General features: G+C 48.8%; 1 protein-coding gene across 7 annotated transcripts in view; it reads left to right on the forward strand.

The window, feature by feature from the left end:
- DRC10 (dynein regulatory complex subunit 10) overlaps positions 1-20,211 on the forward strand; it is a 145,657-nt gene that overhangs the window by 98,214 nt on the left and 27,232 nt on the right. The window contains exon 6 of one of the 7 annotated variants that reach the window (XM_078667158.1): positions 14,068-14,220. The exons of the other annotated variants lie outside the window; for them this stretch is intronic. Within the exon in view, the coding sequence (XP_078523284.1) occupies positions 14,068-14,109 (42 nt within the window). The 3' untranslated portion in view covers positions 14,110-14,220. Of the gene's footprint in view, positions 1-14,067; positions 14,221-20,211 lie in introns of those variants that run through there. 7 annotated transcript variants of the gene reach the window in all.

Consider the following 20,211-nt stretch of genomic DNA (forward strand, 5'->3'; position numbering starts at 1 on the left):
TATAGCCCAGAAAACAACCATAGAGGCAGTCCCATATAAACAACATCAAGCAACAATACTTTATTTTTCTTCGCTGCTCAGCAGCCAGATAAGTGCTTTTCCTTGATTTTTTTTTGTTAGAGTTTTATATAGTGCGAACTTGACCCGAATCGGGTATCAGAGCGCTTTACATAGCACCAGTTGCATTACATGAGAACACATTCATTTTTTTAGGCACGGGGAGATTAAGCATTTTTGCCTAGAATCACAGGATGTTCAGCGGTCATTGCCGATACTCGAACCCAGTTCCCCAGATTCGAGGGCGACAGCCCTAGCCGTTAGGCCTATTTAACCCTTTTGTGAGAAACTTTATATTGTGGTATTTAGAAGTTGTTTTGCTATTGATGCGCATGCAGTTCTAACCTGCTATTTGGCGATCATCCTCGTCAGCTGCTGCTGACTTAGTGGCTGGAAGTTTCTTGCTGGTTGGCAGGGGCTGCGGTGACGATCATTTATGGTGCTTTCTTTTTAGTTGTTCAGTCCATTGTGCCGCGTGGGTGTTACCATGCTCGGGACACACTGCCGCTGTGGTCTAGGGGTGGGGTTTCCCCTACGACTCGTTCCGGTCTGCTTGGCCGGACAGCGGTGCGCCATAAGCATCGATAGAGGCATGGTGCGTGCGAGTAGGAGGAAGGAGGGGGACCTCCCCTCTTCTTTCCTGACATTTCTTTTCTCCTGACCGGCTGTGCTAATGACAATTTCTTTTCGAAAAGCGGACTGTCATAGTCACTTCAGGGCCACAGGAACCCCCCGCCCCCACATAACCAACATCCCGCAAATAACACACAGACACAAGTGTTAAGATTGGGAAAAATTGCTGCAGGTTTATTGTTACATACAACATTATGTAATCACGTTGGGTTATCTTACGGGCAATCCAAGGGCAGGCCGCATTCTCGCCACCTGCCCACCTGATGAGCCAATCAGCACCGTGGCGAACCACCCAGCTGCTGACCATTATGGTAATACACTACTCACGCCCCTTGCGGGGCGTATCTAGGCAAACCCCCGGTTGCACAGGCCCACAACCGCCCGAAGGACTACTGGGGCGCCAACTCGGATTCCTAGACCTCCCATGAGGTTCTAGGTTAGGCTCTGGCACCCCTATGTGCCCGCTGAAGTACTGTGTTGCACCTCTCTGTTTCCGGATTGCCCTGTAACTCCGCCTGCAACGAAAAAAGGAACACATTAAAACTCCCTCAGTAGCCCCCTTCATAACTGACACTCAGGGTTAGAGGTAGGGAGGGAAAGAGTGTCCCGACGTGTCCGCCGCAACGTCCGGAGCGACAAAGAGGCCGCAAAATGGCCAGTGGGTGAGATATACCCTCTCCCAGCCAGTGCCCCGGACGTGCGTCACAGGACCACCCACCTCCACCGGGCAAGCCTGCCCTGAGAAGGGGTGGCCATCATACCCGCTGGGGGGGGCGGGGGCAGCCCTCCGTGACTACGGGCCCGCCCTCCTGATGGCCACCGGGTGGCCTCGGGCAGGCGCATAGTCACTTCAGGGCCACAGGAACCCCCCGCCCCCACATAACCAACATCCCGCAAATAACACACAGACACAAGTGTTAAGATTGGGAAAAATTGCTGCAGGTTTATTGTTACATACAACATTATGTAATCACGTTGGGTTATCTTACGGGCAATCCAAGGGCAGGCCGCATTCTCGCCACCTGCCCGCCTGATGAGCCAATCAGCACAGTGGGGAACCACCCAGCTGCTGACCATTATGGTAATACACTACTCACGCCCCTTGCGGGGCGTATCTAGGCAAACCCCCGGTTGCACAGGCCCACAACCGCCCGAAGGACTACTGGGGCGCCGACTCGGATTCCTAGACCTCCCATGAGGTTCTAGGTTAGGCTCTGGCACCCCTATGTGCCCGCTGAAGTACTGTGTTGCACCTCTCTGTTTCCGGATTGCCCTGTAACTCCGCCACAGCCCGTGCGATGGTCCCCGCCGCCGCACGGGCCCCCCACCAACGCTACTACCTTTACCTGCAACCTTTGCTCAGAAGAGCCTCTTTTAAATTGAGGAGGAATAGGTCAAAGCCCACAGGCGTGAGATGAACCCCATCCGCCTCCAAGAGCCTTTGACTTTGTCCTGAATCGTTTCATGTTTGAAGAAACCCAGACCCCTCCGTTGGGAAAATTTCTTCATGGCGCTGTGCTTTTCTTCCTTGACCTTACACTTGCTTGGCACAACTTAGCGCCCCACCAGTGACTTGATCCTGACATGACAATACATGCCTGAAGAAACCCAGGCCCTTCTGCCACTAATCTGCAGATACCCCGGGTCTTACTCCTTTACAACATTAGTGTAACCATCCCCGGTTCGTGAAGTCATACTACCAGGTAAATGACAAAGTGAATAGGAGGGGCCCCTACTTCTGAAGGCGCTTCGTATAAAATAATAGGCGTTCCAGCACCAGCCCTGACACTCAAACACCCTTCACGACAAGCGACAGCAGGCTACACCCCGCTAAGTTACAACTACTGCTGTAACGCCACTCTCCGCATACATAGAGACAGTGTGCTTACGAACAACGCTTGTGTTGCTATACTCAAAAGAGCACAGAGGCATAGAAGGGATAATACATATCATACTATATAACTAGGACGATGTCCTTGCATGTGCCAATACAGGATTGGAAAGGTATAAACAGCAGGCATCACCCACCCTCTCGGGTATTAGTCTGGAAACAGCTTAGGCCATGCTACCTCTATGATAGCTTGGCTGTAAGGTTGACTTATGACCACCACAAAGGGATTGCAGGGATTGAAACCAAGTGCCCCCTTACGATCCCGACCTGTATCAGGACACGCCTGCTGAAACCAAAAACCCCCCTGACGCTAATGAGCATATACCCCCGGGAACAAACCCTCTACAGCAATAGTGTAGACTATCCCAGGTTCGTGAGGTCATACCCATGGAAAGAGCCCCAGAGATGAGGGGGCCTCCCCTGTAGATATCGCTCCCTAATCTAAACACTAGGCGAACCAGCGCTTACCACTGAGACCCCACCACACACCTTCACACAAAGCATCAGCAGACTACCCCCAGTAATGTATAACTTCTGCCGAAACGCAGTTCTCTAAATTCAACTGTAACTGTGCTTTGTGTACGCTTGTGCAACTATACTAAGCAAAGTACAGAGGGATATTTCAGTGCGCAAAGCATAATTTATTATAACTTGCGAGGAGGACTTACATTATACACAGGATTGCAAAGGAAAACAGCTGGTAACACATTCCCCCTAGAACCTGGAGGCTGCTCAACCATGCTACCTCAAACCTCAGGCCATCTTCTCACCTTGGGAGGAGCAAAAAGGAATCTAGAGGTTACTCAGATTCAACACGAGGCTGTTCAACGCAAGCCAGGGGAGCCCAACCACGCTAACCCTGAACGAGAAGCCGTGAGTCCAATACCTGATAGGAGCCCATCGTGCAATCCACCACCCATAATAGGGAAACGAACAACAGGGGGCTGGAATACCAGATAGACATTCTGAGTCTTCATCCAGCTGGTGCTTCACTTACTGAGCAATTCTAGTTGAGAGTCTTCTAGGGGCCCACTCCTATAGGTATTATTGGCAGTCCAGGCTCAGGCAGTGGTTGCAGTTGCTCCACTAGCGTGAAATGAGTGTGACACTGCAGGCTGTAGACCCTACACACTACTGAGAGGCAGCAGAGCTCCCGACTGATGGCTCAGCAGGTAGGCTGCCTTCCAGATTCCATAGCCTTGGAAGAAAAACAGACGACAGCAGTATAAGGAAGAGCTAATAGACTATTGTCATGCGACCTTTTCTTCATAGGTTAAGTTAAAACAGTGCAGGTACCATGAATGTACATAAGCAAGACTAACTATACCACGGTAAGGCCCCAGGATTGATATGCGCATGGGGTTATATATGCCCTATTAGCTTAGGGCTAGCCTTAGGATTTGCTGCCATTCTAATTTTGGCACATCCAAGACGGACTTCCATACAGTTAAAACCATGCCATGACAGTTCAGTCAGATAATACACAAAAGTGAAGGCCCCACCCATTGAGCGCCACAGGAGTAAGCCCAGCAGGAATCTGTCATATGTATGATATTAAGGGCCAATATTAATTTCCCCACAGCCAAAGAGTCACATAACGTGGCTCGGGGCTCCCCATACCACACATAAACGTGTAATATATGGGGTGCCTGCTTCTTCTGTAATAAAACTGACGCACCAGACGCCAAATTGCATAGAAGTGACTGAAATTACACCTTTGGCACACTGATTCACACTGTTGTGGTCTATGTACATTCTGTTCTGACATTCGCGGCACTATCTTGTTATGAGAAATGTTAGATGGAGTCCAGAAACGCTCCAAATGGCCTTACAAATGCGCACAAACAGGTGTCCATTCACATACCTGTACACTGAGCGCACCACTAAGCGCCTCCCCTGGACCGAGCAGTCATTCAATAGTCTGCTGTGCACACATGACCCATTGCTCGGCGCCTCTCCTGCGGGGACAGGCGCGCAGCTATCGCCCTGCCCCGCAGCAAGATGGCAGTAATAACCATGCATGAACCAATGACAAGGTTCACTATGCGGCGCGCCGGCACCTAAACAATGTTCGCGCCCGAGCATGGTATGACTGAGTAACATGCACACACCACTCGTACAAAGACAGCTTTTGGGCTGCACACTTGAACGTTCTCCCCCAGTGACATTACTGCTCGTCATGTGACGCGCCCTGCTGCCTAAATGACACAATGTGGGGGCAGAAACGCACAGGAGTGACAGACGCCAATGCATTGCTGTATAACGCATGTTGCCTGACAGGGGGGGGGGGGGGGGGAGGACCACAGCACTGTCTCGCTTCCTCCGTCCCCCAGAAAACTGACGTAGACAGAAACAATGCCAGGCAACGCCTGTGCCCACCGGCCTGGGATCTGAACTGCACGGAGTGACAGACGCCAAGAAATGCGAAGTCTGGCTGCAGGTGCTCGTATTTCGACCCCAATAGAAAAGGCTGAGGGACCCGACTAGGTTAGAACCTGTGACCCCCGAGGGAGACCGCGGGCCTCGTTTGTGGCTGCTATGGTCCACTGAGCCACCCGACCCGGCGGCACCCATCGTCCCCGAGTGCCACAGAGTAACTGACAGCCGAAGTGAAACGTCACAACTTGAAGGAACCCTGGTCCACTACCCGAAATGAGCAGAGAACTCGCATAACGGACTCCTATCCTGCCAAATGTAATTACGTGAAAGAACACTATATTACGGAAACCGACGCAAACACAAATTATGCGTAGATCAAAACTCCTACTGCCAAACTACGCCCTCGAGAACCGGACAAGAGATAGATTTTGGACTCGCAACATCTGAAGTCCCTACAGATCTGGGCCGTAAGCAAGAATCACTTGACAGTACACCCCCCCTTCACATGAACGCCTATCCGTGTAAATTGTAACCACAAGGATAGCTCCTGTCTTGATGCGTAGTGCATCGTGTACCGGAAACCTGATGAGATAGCAAGGGATCAATCAGTGCCACGGAATACACATAGTACGGATTTACCCAAGGACCTAAACGTCAGGCGTAGTTGCCCAACCCCTGCCACGCCGCATGGCCCGAGGTACCTTGGCCTAATGACACACCGTCCCATATTTACATCAGGACGCTAATAAGCAAACCAGCACACGAGATCGGCTTGCCCTATTCGCTGAGATATGCCCGGCCACGTCTAAACCCTCGATTGGGCCTAGTGCTGCCAAGGCCCATGATGCTATACACCAAATGCATAATAGAACACAAAACAAGGTAGCGGTCGAAACGGCTTATCTCTCACGCAGGAATATGCATCGCCGCGTGATAGATCGATTGTGCCTGGAGGTACTATTGTCAAAGACACTATCTACTTTTGACACTACGACCCCTTTAAGAATGCTGACTCAGGCAACAAATTCGCGCACGCAATGTACATACAATCCCGCAGCAATAAACAATGGCACATGATTAAATTACAAGGCACTTAATTGGGCCTAAGATACTACTCTGGCCCCATGATACTATACCCCCTTGTAATTACGTAACACAATCACGCGCGGAATAGACTTGCCCGTTGCGCTGAGCTGTACTCCAATAGCACATACCATTGACACATGGAAGCAATACTCAAGACTACCGGATGACCGGTTCTCAGTACACTCGCCACCGCATGCCCAGAGGGGAGGGGGCGTGAACGCAACTACGAATATTGCAACCCAGAGCCCCACCCCGGCCTACGTAAGGCCTCGACCTAACCCTGAGTCGTCGACCTGAGACGTCTGCGTAAAGAGTGGAAGGGACCCTTGGCTCTCCATGCCTAACTATGGCTCTGCCTCTGAAAGAAAAATAACTGTCAGCGCCAGATTCAAAATTGCGAAAAATACAGACGGTAACGAAGCGGAATCACTTAAATGTGTAGCTAACCACCACTCCAGACAATACTATTTCAATTATTAGCAGCAGCCAGCTAGATACCTATCGAGCCCCCCCCCAGGGCGTCCTCCCCCAGCACTTACCACACCAGATTTGCTTTTAGCTCCGGGTGTGCCGGTAGAGTGGGGGTGTGCAGCGAGAAGGGACAACTCCTAGCGATATTCTGCATAAAAGAAAACACACATAAAACGGAGACCGACACCGCAAGGAATAACGAACTGTCTGCCTCGAAGGGCTAACACCACCCCACAGCACCCTCCTAAGCAGGCGGGGTCTGTATCGTAAATAATTATCCCTCACGTGTACTGCCGGGTACCCAGCGAGTCGGGATACTTGGGAACCATAGCCCCCACACGACACTGAATCCAGTACCCCCCCCGGTCCAAATTGCGCGCTCATACAGCGTAACCGCGCATCTACCTACCTCCGTCACTTGCCGATGCTGTAGGATGCGACGACCTGGAAAAACGCGTCAAGGAGGAGGGCTTGAAACGCAAAAGAACGCAGTATTGGACAGGAGCACAATGCATCTGGTGTGGCGCAAGCATGCCACTAGCTTTAAGCCCGGCATGCCATGTGAAAACAGCGGAAATACCCCGCCTATTGCACACCTCAACTCTGCATGCCCAAAGGCTCCTCGTGGAACATGGCTGCCTGGGCACAATTAGCCTGAACCTCTACCCTTTCCCCATGCGCCATATATTCAATCATGAGCCAGTCTGAACGGGGAGAAACTCGTGCACTGGCACGCACAATGGTTGCTTATGCCACTGAATGGCGACGTTAGCCCAGCGTGGCTAATTAGCCGACACCTTACGAGTTATGCATACAATCCGAACATAGCACGCATTCGTATATCCCTCTCAAATGAATTCTGAAATTTTCCTGCTTAGGAAAAAATTCTACCGCATTGGCAGGATTCGAACCCTGGCTTGAGAGTGCTGTTCACCCAAAGTACCTGACTTACGCTTGCGCTAAGGTCTTTGGTAACATAACAACTTAGCGTAACAACCTAAAAACATGGCCATGTAATCACACGATCCTAACATTGTGCATGTGCAGGCTGACTGTCCCCAATGGCAGACAAAGCGATTAACGGCAGAACGTGGATGCATATCTTTTGCAGACGGGCACCGCATGCTAAATAGACAATGATGGGGGAGACAGGGGGGGCCTAGGAACACATGAGCACCACCTCGAAAATTGCAGGCCTATTATGGACATGAGCACCCATTAAATATTGCCGCCCGATCTGTACATAAGCACCGATAAAACATTTGCAAGCCTGATCTGGACGTGACACCCCGAAATGTTTACAAGCCTGATCTGGACATGAGCGCACAATAAACATTCGCGCGCCTCTTATGCCCTCTTCACATTTCCGCATACTAAATAGCCAACGAGGGGGGAAACAAGGGGGGCCTAGGACACATGTGCACCACCTCGAACAATAGCAGGCCTATTATGGACATCAGCACCCCTAAAACATTGCACGCCTGATCTGGACATGAGCACCATTAAAACGTTTGCACGCCTGGTCTAGACGCGCACACCTTCTTCACATTTGCGCCGTGGGGCCACATACGCACTGCATAATAGAGACGTTCGCCCCCCACCATGACCTACAAGGAGATGAGTGCATGCACTCCCGGGCCCCGCCTAACCCACGGAGACGGTCTAGGCCCGAGACACAATCCCCCTATAACCCCCGCCCGCCTACCTCTCGGGCGGGTCCCAGCTGGAGGCACATGACGACACACCGTGCCAGAGGGGGACTGGGAGGGCAGGCCAACGATCCCCTTCCGCCCGCCGAATACAGACGGACCCGTCGCCTTGTACACGTGGCCCCAGCCATTGTCTGCGAGGCAAACGAGGCTGCCGCCGCGCAGAGCCGCCCGGACTACGGAGATGCGGAACCCAGCAGCACCGAACCCCCACCTCGGTCCGATGATGCACGGACCTCCCGATCCTCTAGATTTCCCCGGTGAGAAGAGGCAATCGGCAGGGTGGGGCGGCACATCCTGTGAACCACAGGCAGAGGCCAGGACCCCGTCCCCGTAATGCCGCTATCAAGCCAGTAACCCCCACCTCCACAGCGGCCCGACGCTAAGTGGGCCGCCTGGCCATAGCTCGTGAACCTCCACGGGGAGGGAGTAGGCGGAGGGGGGGTAATGCCCGTAGGCTCAACCCGTAGGCCACTCACCGATACGGAGTGTCCCGCGAAAGAGTGTCCCGACGTGTCCGCCGCAACGTCCGGAGCGACAAAGAGGCCGCAAAATGGCCAGTGGGTGAGATATACCCTCTCCCAGCCAGTGCGTCACAGGACCGCCCACCTCCACCGGGCAAGCCTGCCCTGAGGAGGGGTGGCCACCATACCCGCTGGGGGGGGGCGGGGGCAGCCCTCCGTGACTACGGGCCCGCCCTCCTGATGCCCACCGGGTGGCCTCGGGCAGGCGCATTTCATTGCGTGCCTGAAGGGATTTGGAGGTTGTGTACAATGTCAGTTAGGGGTCTATATCCTATTGTTTCGTGGCTCCAGTGCAGTGGTTCTACCGTGGAATTTAAGTTCATCCTATACCTGTGGTTTCTAGGCAATTTGGTGGAGATTAATTCAAGGCTGATAAGCAGCAAACACACCTTGGCCCATCCAACTAACTTACTGTGCTTGTGATTCAATTTGGTAATTTTTCACACCTGTTTAACATAGCAGGCGAATTTGATTCTTGAGAACCCGTGGAGGAGGATCAGTTACTACTCCCCATTCACGTGGAAATGGTGGATGCGATTGATGCAGTCCTGAAGAGGGCGGTCTCCTCGGCCTTATAACCCTTGAGTCGTCGCATTATCGAACTCACTGTCCGGGGCAGGATGGTATCATCATCTGAGGAGGACCGGAGATGACTACTGCAACTCCCTATATCTGGGAGCCCCATAATATATCGTCAAAGTGTTGCAGAGAGTCCAGTCGGCAGCAGCAAAAATAGCATTAAATAGGCAGCGCAGCACCTCATCTACCCAAGCTCTGAGGGTACTTCATTGGCTGCCTATTAAGGAAAGGATCCAATTTAAGGCATTATGCCTAGTCCACAGAGCGGTGCATGACACAGGCCCTATTCCTTTACAAGAAAAATGTTCCTGGTATCATCCCAAAAGACAACTCCGTTCCCCAAGTGCTAGTCTGCTGGTCACCCCTAGATTTAAACGCTCCAGGATGGGAGGAAGGTCATTTAGTGTGACTGCCGCTCTCCTTTGGAACGGGCTTCCCCAGAATATTAGACAAATGGACTCCTTATCTGAGTTTAGGAAGCATATCAAAACATGTTTTTTTCCTAGGGTTTGACTCCTGTTTACTCTTCTTTAAATGCTGGAAGCTAGCTGCTGATTGGTTTAACTTTACTTCGATCAAAGCGCCAGGATACCCGTAGGGTGACAGTCTGCGCTGTATAAGAACATATTCCATTCCATTCCACCGGAGAGAGACCAAACCTGGAGTAAAAGAGCCCTCCAAGGGCAAGGGCAAAGCCAAGTCTACGGACAAGGCTCTTAAGACAGCTGCCTCTTCAGATGCCTTTGAGAGGCTGCAGTAGGACTTTCTTAAGAGATGCCTGGATATACTCGATGTGCAAGAGGTTTCCCAGCTGGAAGAGACCGCCGAGGATGATTTCTGCCTTCAAGGATGACTATTCTGGGGAAGACACGGACATCCCGGATGGGGAGTCAGACAAAGAGCCTGGTCCGAAGAGACCTTGGCGACTAGAAGGTGGCCACAAGAAGCCCTGGCTGGAAGTTACTCAAGTCCAGGACTCTGCAGATATCTCGGGTGTGCTTAACTCGGAAGACCTATATCATCCCTGTTCTGTGGATTGGGTACTGGTTCCCGTAGGTGCGTCCTATGTGGACAGCCGGATTTGGAAACCGATGGTCCAAGAGGTCCGCGGCCGCCTAAAGGTGGATTGCCCCTAGCCATCCCTGCTGAATAAAGTGGCGAGTACCACAGATATTGATGCCAGAACAGCAAATTTATCAGTAAGTTCATCAAAGATCCTAAGAATGGTCTGGACTGTTCCTGGCGGTGCTGCCAAGACAAAGTCTTGGATATGCTGGAGCCACTCACTTTGATATTAGACATGGCGGAGGATGCTAAAGAGACAGGCTACTTGATTGATCCCGTGATTCTCTTGGGATGGGTGCAGGGAGCCCTGTTTTCTTGGCAATGTGAATTGCACATTATCAACAAAGCGTAGGCGCTCTTTGTTGATTAAGATTGAGTCCAGACTTGGCGAGCTGGCCTCCACGGAAGCGGGGCCAGTGGCAAACGGAGATCTCTTTGGAGAACTGTTTATAAAAGAACTGTTTTGTTTTGATAATACCTTCTCTTCCCTAGATAAGGCCCAACAGTCAATCAAGAAGGTGTTAAGCCAGCAAATTTTTTGGGGGGTTGGAAGAGGTAGCTCCAGACCAAGCGAGCCATGCAATGGCAGGACCAGGAGAAGTTCCGAGGCTTTTACCCCTCGAGAGGCCGCGGGGGAAAAGGCAACTTCGGAGGAGCCAACAACGCGCCTGGTGGACCCACAGGTAAGGGCTACCCCTTTTTATCTACCAGAGGTGGGGGGAGACTGCAATGGTTCAGACATAACTTGGCAGCAATTACAAGGGATGCTTGGGTGTTGCAAACAGTGATGGGTTTCCATATCGATTTCCATGGGACACCCCATCAACTCTCTCGCCCCAGACCTCTAGCTTTCTCACAAAAGGGAGTACAGGTTGTAGACAGAGAATTACAAGACCTCCTAAGCAAAGAGGCAATCGTGCAAACAACCCTGCATCACAAGGGTTTCCTGAGCAATATATTCCTTGTCGACAAGATGAACAAGGGGTTCAGGCCAGTGATCAATCTCAGAGACTTCAACCAATAGGTGGTGTACCGCCACTTAAAAATGAAAGGCATTCACCTTCTCAGAGATGTGTTATTACCAAACAATTGGTAGGTTCGGCTCAACCTAAAAGACGCCTACCTTACGGTACCAATTTTTCCACCCCACAGACGATTTTTACAGTTTCAATGGGGCATGCATATATACGAGTTCACCTATCTGTCGTTCGGTCTGTCTTCAGCTCCTTGGTGCTTCACCAAGATGCTGAGGCCAGCCATGGAATGGCTCCAGACTCCAAGCGTATGCCTCATAGTGTACATGGACGACATCCTTCTGATGCATCAGATGGAGCTCACCTTTCTCTCTCAGCTCTGAATGACTCAAACCATATTACAATATCTGGGTTTCATGCTGAACGATCAGAAAGTTTGTGTGCAGCTCAACTAATAACCTTCTTGGGTGTCGAGATCGTCACAGTGTAGCAATGCATCGGTTGTCCCAGCATAAGTTAAGCCTGATTCACTGGGAACTGCGGCGTACCCTGGCGATGGAGAGGTTCTTGCTACGGCACTTAGCTCAGATCGTTGGTCTGTTGTCATCTTCAATACAGGCGATCTTTCTGGGCCCGCTGCATTACAGGGCTCTACAACACCTGAAAACACAGCACTTGCATGGTGGCCTCATGTACACACAGGAATTATCCCTTTCACAGGACGCATGTACAAAGCTTCATTGGTGGCTCAAGCATACGCAGGCCTGGAATGGGAGGGCCATTTTTGGATTTGCCCCAGATCTGGTGATCGAATCAGATGTCAGTCGACAAGTTTGGGGCTCCTGTTGTGGAGACGTTACTACAGGCTGGCATTGGTCCGAGCACGAAGAGTCGCTACCCATCATTTGCCTAGAGCTTCTGGCCGGATCCTTCGTGATTCAGAGCCTGGCGGCCAACAAGGTCTCCTGCACCATCGTATTGAAGATGCACAGTATCTCAGCGGTGAGATATATCAATCGGCTAGGAGGCACGCAGTCCAAGCACTTGGCGGACTTGGCCAAGGATTTTTTTAAATACTGCCTGACACACAAGATATCGGTCACAGTGGAATACCTACCAGGGTCACTCAATCGGATGGCTGTGTGGCAATCCAGACACCTACAAATCTACAGTGCCTGGAAGCTGGATCCGGCTATCTTTCAGAACCTGATGATTTGATGGGGTTCATGTCAGGTGGACCAATTTGCATCCCGCCTCAAGTGCCAGATTTCCCGTTTTTTCAGCTGGCGCCCGGAGGCAACGGATGCCTTCCTGCAAGATTGGAGCCTGTTCTGGGTTATGCGTTTCCCCCGTTTGCCATGATACCCAGGTTCACGGCACTGATCCATAGGCAAAAGGTGGAAGTGATATTGGCGACGCCGCTTTGGAAATCTCAAGTCTGGTATTTCATTTCTTCTGGAACATTCTATGGATTTTCCAATCCAACTTCCCCAGACTACTTGTCTGCCGGGGGACTCTCGGGTCAACTTGCACCCTCTGGTTCGGGGGCAACCTCAACCTCATGGATTGGAAGATTACAGGCAATGTTAGGAAGTCCCTGGCCTTTAGGCAAGGGCTTTCTCCCTTATCAGGAAAGCATGGGCAGAATCTAGAGTCAAGCAATATAGTTGTTCTTGGGGAAAGTGTTCACGCTGGTGTGTGTAACAGGGTTTGGATCCAGTGGGGGCTGATGTAAACCATGTAGTCAACTACTTGTCAGAATTAGTAGACACAGGTTTGGCCTACTGCTTGATTAACACAGTAGATCTGTAATATCGTCAGCCCACATGCCCATTCAGGAGGTCCCAGAATGGGAGCATCCACTGGTAAGTAGATTGTTGAGAGACATGCGTCTGTCCTTTACGCCTCTTCTGAGGTATTCGTCCTTGGGGGATGTTAATACCGTGCTACATCGTCTACAGTCCTGGCATGATAACTCTATCCAACCTTTCCGGGTCACCCGACGTTGTGTGTAGTATGTTGTCTCTTGGCATATAAAATGATGACAGAGAAATATCGACCTCCACGGGTGTCACATTTTTTTCTCTCACTCAAGAAGCCTTTCAAAGCAGTGACAGCCGCCGTCATTGCCCGTTGGGTGAGATGGGTACCCCAGGAAGCAGACATAGATACAGCGGCATTCGGAGCCCATTCCACAGAGGGAGCCACGGCTTTGAAAGCCTTCCCCTTTGAGGGCGCTTACAGGACATCCTCTGAGCAGCAGATTGGTCCTCAGACTGCAACTTTAAGGCTTTCTATTTCAAGCCTATTTTGTGCATGGCTTCTCTGGTTGCCGATCAGCTTTGAACTAGCATAATCTGAGCCTCTGGTCCTGACACAGAATATAACATTTACTAGCTATTGTGAAGGGAAGCCACAATACTATTAAGGATGCAGAGGCAAGGATTATCCCTCCAGTGGAATAGTTTGTTCTTACCCTCCCTCAAAGTACTGAAGTCGACACGTTGGCTAAGTAATAATATTTCCAGAGGGTTACCGGGAAATGCCTACGAGCGATATTAACTATGCTTTAGTGAAATAATGATTGCTGATAATAAGTTAACCTGTTTCTTTAATAACTGTTACAGGGTCACCTGGTGTTTCTAAGATAGTACTCATGTTTGTTAATTTTCTAATGCTGATTTCTTGGTGTTTTACAGGGTGTGAAAAAAAACAGGACTATTGATAGAAAAGCAGGATGATGTGTTTCGCTCAAAGAACTTGATGTTCTTTATATGGGACTTCCTCTATGGTTGTTTTCTGGACAGTACAAAGACTCATGGGATTTGTAGTCTGTTATTATTACATGTTTGTTAAGGCTGCTTAGCAATAAAATAAGGAAGAGACGAGCATAATCCTCGCCTCCACGTCCTTAATAGAATTGAAACTTTCCTTCACGATAGCTAGGACATTTTGTTATAGTAACTCTGCAATGACTAACCAGTTCATATTTTGATTGAAAGAACTGATGCAACAGCATTGCTAATAGTAAATAACACATACACTTTTTGGATTAAGGATAGCATTGCTACTACAGCAAATGGATAGTGGTGGTGCCAGTGCAGATGAAGCCTCTCCCACACTCAAATATATCTCCAAGTAGCCAAACCTACTCACTCACCTCCTGTTGTCGTTGGGCAATGATTTAATTCCTGCATGTCTCCCTTTACACCGTTCAGTCATTGGCACCAACTGGCCAGTATGCATTGGCACGGCTGGATTTAGTATTCAATCCAAAATAAATAAAAACCATCAAATTGTTACATGGCATCCCAAAAAACTATTGACAATAATAATATGGTATGCAAAACAGAGTATCGGGACACATCCCTCAATGTTGTCTTTGAGTGATGCTATACTTGTGTTACCTGATACTAGTAACTGGATGGGCCTGGGATCCTCGTAGGAATGAACACAGGAGAGTAGTAGAATTATCAATTATTGTTTTTTTTTACATAATTAAAATGCTAAATCCTAATTTCTCATAAAAATAACTCCGCAGAGATCTGCTCAAGCTCCTGTACACCCACAGGGGTGAGTAGTGCCCTATACAAATTAACATAACATTTATTGGACTCGTCAGTAGCAAAAAAGTTGAAAAATCAAATATCAAGTTGTGAATATTTACTTCCACCCAACGCCACCAAATAAAACGTGAGATTATACCAAGACTTGACTCAATAATAACTGACCTAAGCCAAAAGGACGTTAGGGCACACATAATTTTAACCAGCGACTTTAACTAAAATCTGTTCGCCAACAGCCAAGGAAACAAAACTCTATTGTTACAAGACGAACTTTGGAATTTCCCTCATCCGATGATACCACTGATAAAAAGAAGTGATCCCATTGGAGAGAAGATACTGGTTGCATGCTTGCATGCCGCTCACAGATCAGTGAATGGAAAAGTAAGAGAGGATCATCCTCCAGCGCCAAATCAAACTGCTCTGAAATCATGCTCTATTATAGATTACACCTTTATGAGCCGTTCGTTGTTTGGATACTCACAGTCCTTCAAGTTAGATGCTCGCTCAGAAAACGATCATAATCCACAAACCTTGCAGCTAAGCAAAACAAGTCAGCTACTAGCTAAAAGTCTACACTCTGGTTCTGTATCACCAACTAATAGCCTAAAGAGATTAAATTGGAAAGGTGCCATAGTAAAGGACTTTGAGGAGCGCTGATCATTGATAATGGAAAATCTGGCTGCAAATGTTCTGAGTCTGAGCAAGGCCTGGGAATTAGTACTATTTACAACATATTTTGTTGTGAAGGCATGATTGGTAAATGTATACATATCTGGTAAAGATCCCCCCAGCCCCCCTATCCTGAGCCTTAAAATGAATCCCTCCCGCATTGTAATCTACCCACCCCATCCCCAAAAACTACCCTGACCCCAGCACCCTTGCCCTAAGCCCTAAAAACTGGCCCCCAGCCCTGAAAACTGTCCCTCCCCCTGCCCTGAGTCCTAAAACAGCCCCCACCTCTAAAACCCTGTCCCACGTCCCCCTGGTCCCAGCCAAACATACCATGCCGCATCTCCGTCCTTCCTGCAGTGATCCTTCTGGTTCCTCTCCCTGCCCATCCACTCAGACAGCTAGAACACCGACTGCCTTACCACACATGTTCATGGTTAAGGCATATGCGTGGTTAAGCCAAGCTTTGTTCTGCTTGCAGGGAAATGGCACGTGTGCTTAAGGCTGCATTGTAAAGGCCATTTCCTGTCTTAGCCACCCTGCTTTTCAACATATTTCTGGTGGATCTCTCGACAGCCCAAGGAGAAGTGAACGCGCAGACCACAAATGGGTGAAAACTTGTTTTATTTACCTTTCATAAGGAGTACGTGAAAATTCTGGTTTTAAGAAGTTTTCTAAAGCTCAGAAAGTTGGACTGGCCTCTTATTTGTTCCGGTAAATTGTTCCACAGATTGGCTGTAGTGTGAGTAAAACTCTTTCTCCCGCCCCCCCCCCCCCCCCACCCCCCCACCCCCAATCAATTGTGATTTTACCAACATTTACATTCCTGGGATTGGTCGAGCGTAGTGACCTACTGGGGTTGTTCCAACTAAGATGTATTTTTAAGTATTCTGATGCAGTTCCATATAGGACTTTGTGAGCAAGACAGAGATCCTTGAAGTTGACTCTATTCTTCACCGGCAGCCAATGGAGCTTTTTAATTGTCCCAGACATAGACTGAAATGTAGGAACTTTTTTGAGCAGTCTGGCTGCTGCATTTTGAAGGCAATGAAGGTTTTTTAACGAGTGCTGATGAATGCCTATATATAGGGCGTTGCAATAGTCCAATCTTAATAGCTTAAGGGCTGTTATTCCTGTTTTTTGTAGTTCAAAAGATATGTACAAAAATATCCTCCTAACTCTGCAGTAGAAAGAAACAGGTGGAAGTGAGGTTGTTTATCTGAGTGTTAAACGACAGACTGGAATCAAAAGTTAGCCCCAGGTTCTTAACAGTGACTGCTGGTTGGGATCCTTGCGGTTGTGGCCAACAAGAGTGGTTCCAGGGTGGTAAGTTCTCCCCCCCCCCAAAAAAAAAACCCTCCGTTTTTGATGCGTTGAGCAAGAGACTATTTACATTCATCCATTTCACAATGGTTCCAATGCAGCTATGGAAACGTTCGGCCGTCTCTGCAATATTCTTAGAAATGGGCGCAATAAGCTGTGTGTCGTCTGTGTATGCTACAGGAGAAAAGCCATAGCATCAAATTAGTTTTGTCAATGGGACACATAGATATTAAATAAAGTAGGGCTCAATGAGGAGCTCTGTAGAACCCCACAGGGTAATGTGAAAGGCTTAGAAACCAAGTCTGCCAGAGTCACTGAATGCTCTCTCTAAGGGAGAAAGGAATGTTACAGTTTTAAGGCTGAGCCTCCAATCAGTGGCGGCACCTCCGCTATGGTGGAGGAGCGTTGCCCTACTGCTTTCAAGCAGTGCTAGAAGCAAAAACATAAAATGAAAATAACTTTCAGTTATTATCATTATTATTTTATGTTTCCTTTGTGGGCAGGTGGGTGGGCGGGGCTGCTCTGCTAACGGAGCAGGGCAGGGGAGGAGTAGTTTGGCCACTCCTAAGTGCGCAATGACTGTTTGGTCGGCCCTCCGGGGCCACCCAAACCAGTCATGCACACTTTCCCACTTCTCCATGCAGGCTGCATTACGGCCTGCCTGATGAACATGCCCCCCCTCCAGCCCCTGGCTGAGCGCTGTGTCACATCGATTAGACCAATCGCAGTGCTGCATTACATCGTTGTGATTCCCTTAGGGGAGGGAGAGTGGCTACCTGCTTCCTGTTCCTGAAGTCAGAGCAGGAGCAGGGATGCGGGACCCGGCGGAGGCAAGTTGAGTGATTGTTCTTTTTTTTTTTTTTTTTTAAATGTGCTCCCTCTCTAATCGCTAATCCCCCTGTGCTCCCTAGGGGCTTACCTTGTGCCCCCCGCCCCGTGCCTGTCCCCACCCTGCCTGCGATCCATGCCGGCCGCAGCTGCCTCCAATTCCGATTTCTGCCATGTGTGCAATCAGAATCTCGTGATTTACGGTGTTGAAGGCTACCAATAGATCTAAAAGGATCATAGCAGCCTGACCACCACCGTCCATTATACTTCGCACCTGGTCAGCATCCACAACCAGAGCAGACTCTGTGCTCTTATTTGTCCTAAAACCAAATTGGTCTGAGTCTAGAACATCATTCTCCTCCACAACTTTTGACAGGATGGAATTCATGTATTTTCCAGCTCTTTTGCTAGTAGAGGCAGTCGAGAAGTAGAGCAGTAATTCTTCATCTTTTTGGGCTCTAATATTGGCTTTTTCAGCAGGGAGAGGATCAAGGCACTTTTCCAATCTGAAGGAAAAGAACCAGTTTCCAAAATGTTGTTAAATAACTGAGTATGGGGAAGTGAAATTACTCCCACAATCTCATGAATTATTTTGGGAGGACAGGGATCTGAAGGAGCACCAGATATTATTTTGACCAACTAATTTGATCACTCTTTCTTCTGTGAGGAGAGTGAGCTTAACTGGTCAGAGGGGAGGCTCTGAATGATCTGTCCTTGTTAATCAACTTACCAAAAATGGCCCCAACCTTACTTTTGAAGAAATCTGTTAGTTGAATGCAGAACAGCTGGCAGGGAGCTGAAGTGGAGTTTGAGGCGGTACCAAATAGGATCTCAACAGTTTAAAAAAAGTTATTTAGATCAATTCTTTGCAGCGTAATGTTTTTCAGAAAAGAATGTAGTTTTTTTCCAAAACAATTGAGTTATTGTAGTCTTGAAGTAGATTGTTATTTGAAGGGTTTATATAGCTCGAACAAAACCCTAGCGGGTATCAGAGCGATATACATATATTAATGAGCAGAGAACATTATATCAATATTAAATAGTCGAGAAACAACACAAGATATGGCAGATCCCAGATGAGGGTTAAATCACCTCAATGATGAGACCTTTAAATTAAGGACAACAGTATAATAGGCAAGCATTATTTATTTATTTTGAGAGTTTTATACAGCGATGGCTAGACCCGGGGGTATCAGAGCGCTTTACATAAGGTTCCACAGAAATTACAAAATTACATCAGTTACACGTTACATCAGTTACTCGAAAAAAAGAATAAAAAATATGAGTAGAAGACTAAATATATGGAGCTTAGAAGGGTAAGGGGGTATAGATAAATATATGTGACACATTAAAGGGCGAGAAGGGGAGACAAAAAGAGTGGATAGGGGGAGAGGAGGAGTGACAAGTTAGAGGAGAGGTAGATGGTAGGAGAGACGAAGGGAAAATCTGCCCAATGACCGACTGGGTAGGTGACGGCTGAGGAGGGAATCCACAGCCAGTCTTCCCTTTAGCTCTCAAGGTAGCTCCATTTTGCATCGTCAGATAGCTAAGTCTCTAGGTTACATCAGTTACAGGTTACATTGGTTGTTCGAAACATTTAAATAGCATATAAGACACCGGCGTAGCTAGGGGGGGTGCGGTCCGCCTCAGGCGGCACCATTCTTGAGGCGGCCGCCTTTATAATTTTTTTGGCCCCAAATAAATTATAAAGGCGGCCGCGGCCGCAACGAGCCTCCAGTGCCGCGGCCGTAGTTTAAAAGTAAGTGGAAAGCCGCCAGCGCTGCAGCCTGCACTCCTTTTGACCTGCGTTGGTAACTGCTGCAGAGTGCACACACAAACGTGGGACTTAGTTTTTGGCAATATAATTGAAAGCACTGTTGGTGCTTTAAATTATTTTGCCAAAAACTAAGTCCCGCGTTTGTGTGTGCACTCTGCAGCAGGTCAAAAGGAGTGCAGGCTGCAGCGCGGACCGCGGTTTAACTAAATCCCACGTTTGTTCCTCTCGGCAGGGGCGGTTCCTCTAAATGTGATTAAACCCTACCCCCCTCTATGACGAGATGGAGAAGGGTGGGATTAGACGCCACTACGCAAAATCCAGGAAGGTCAGGGAAAAGGCCAATCTGTGAAGTGGGGCCTGACGACCAGATGAAGGTAGGAGAAACACAGCAATCACCTGCAATGTTGTGCATCCGTTTTATTGCGTGCATCTGTTTTATTTCATTACACTTCAGGTGGATTCAACACTGCATGCGTATTATGGCGCACCTTACAGTTTAACTTGGGCCTCTAGGTGGGATGAATGTGGTGGTGCCCTGATGGCTGTTATTGATTATTTAGCCTGCAAAACATGTAAAGGAAAAAGGATAGACGAAGTACTGCAGGAGAGTGGGTTGTGTGAATGAAGTTTAAAACACTATTACTGACATTTTAGATATGTTTTTAGTTTTAAAAGGTCCC

This window comes from Lissotriton helveticus, chromosome 11 (assembly GCF_964261635.1).
Source record: "Lissotriton helveticus chromosome 11, aLisHel1.1, whole genome shotgun sequence".
Lineage (NCBI taxonomy): Eukaryota > Metazoa > Chordata > Amphibia > Caudata > Salamandridae > Lissotriton > Lissotriton helveticus.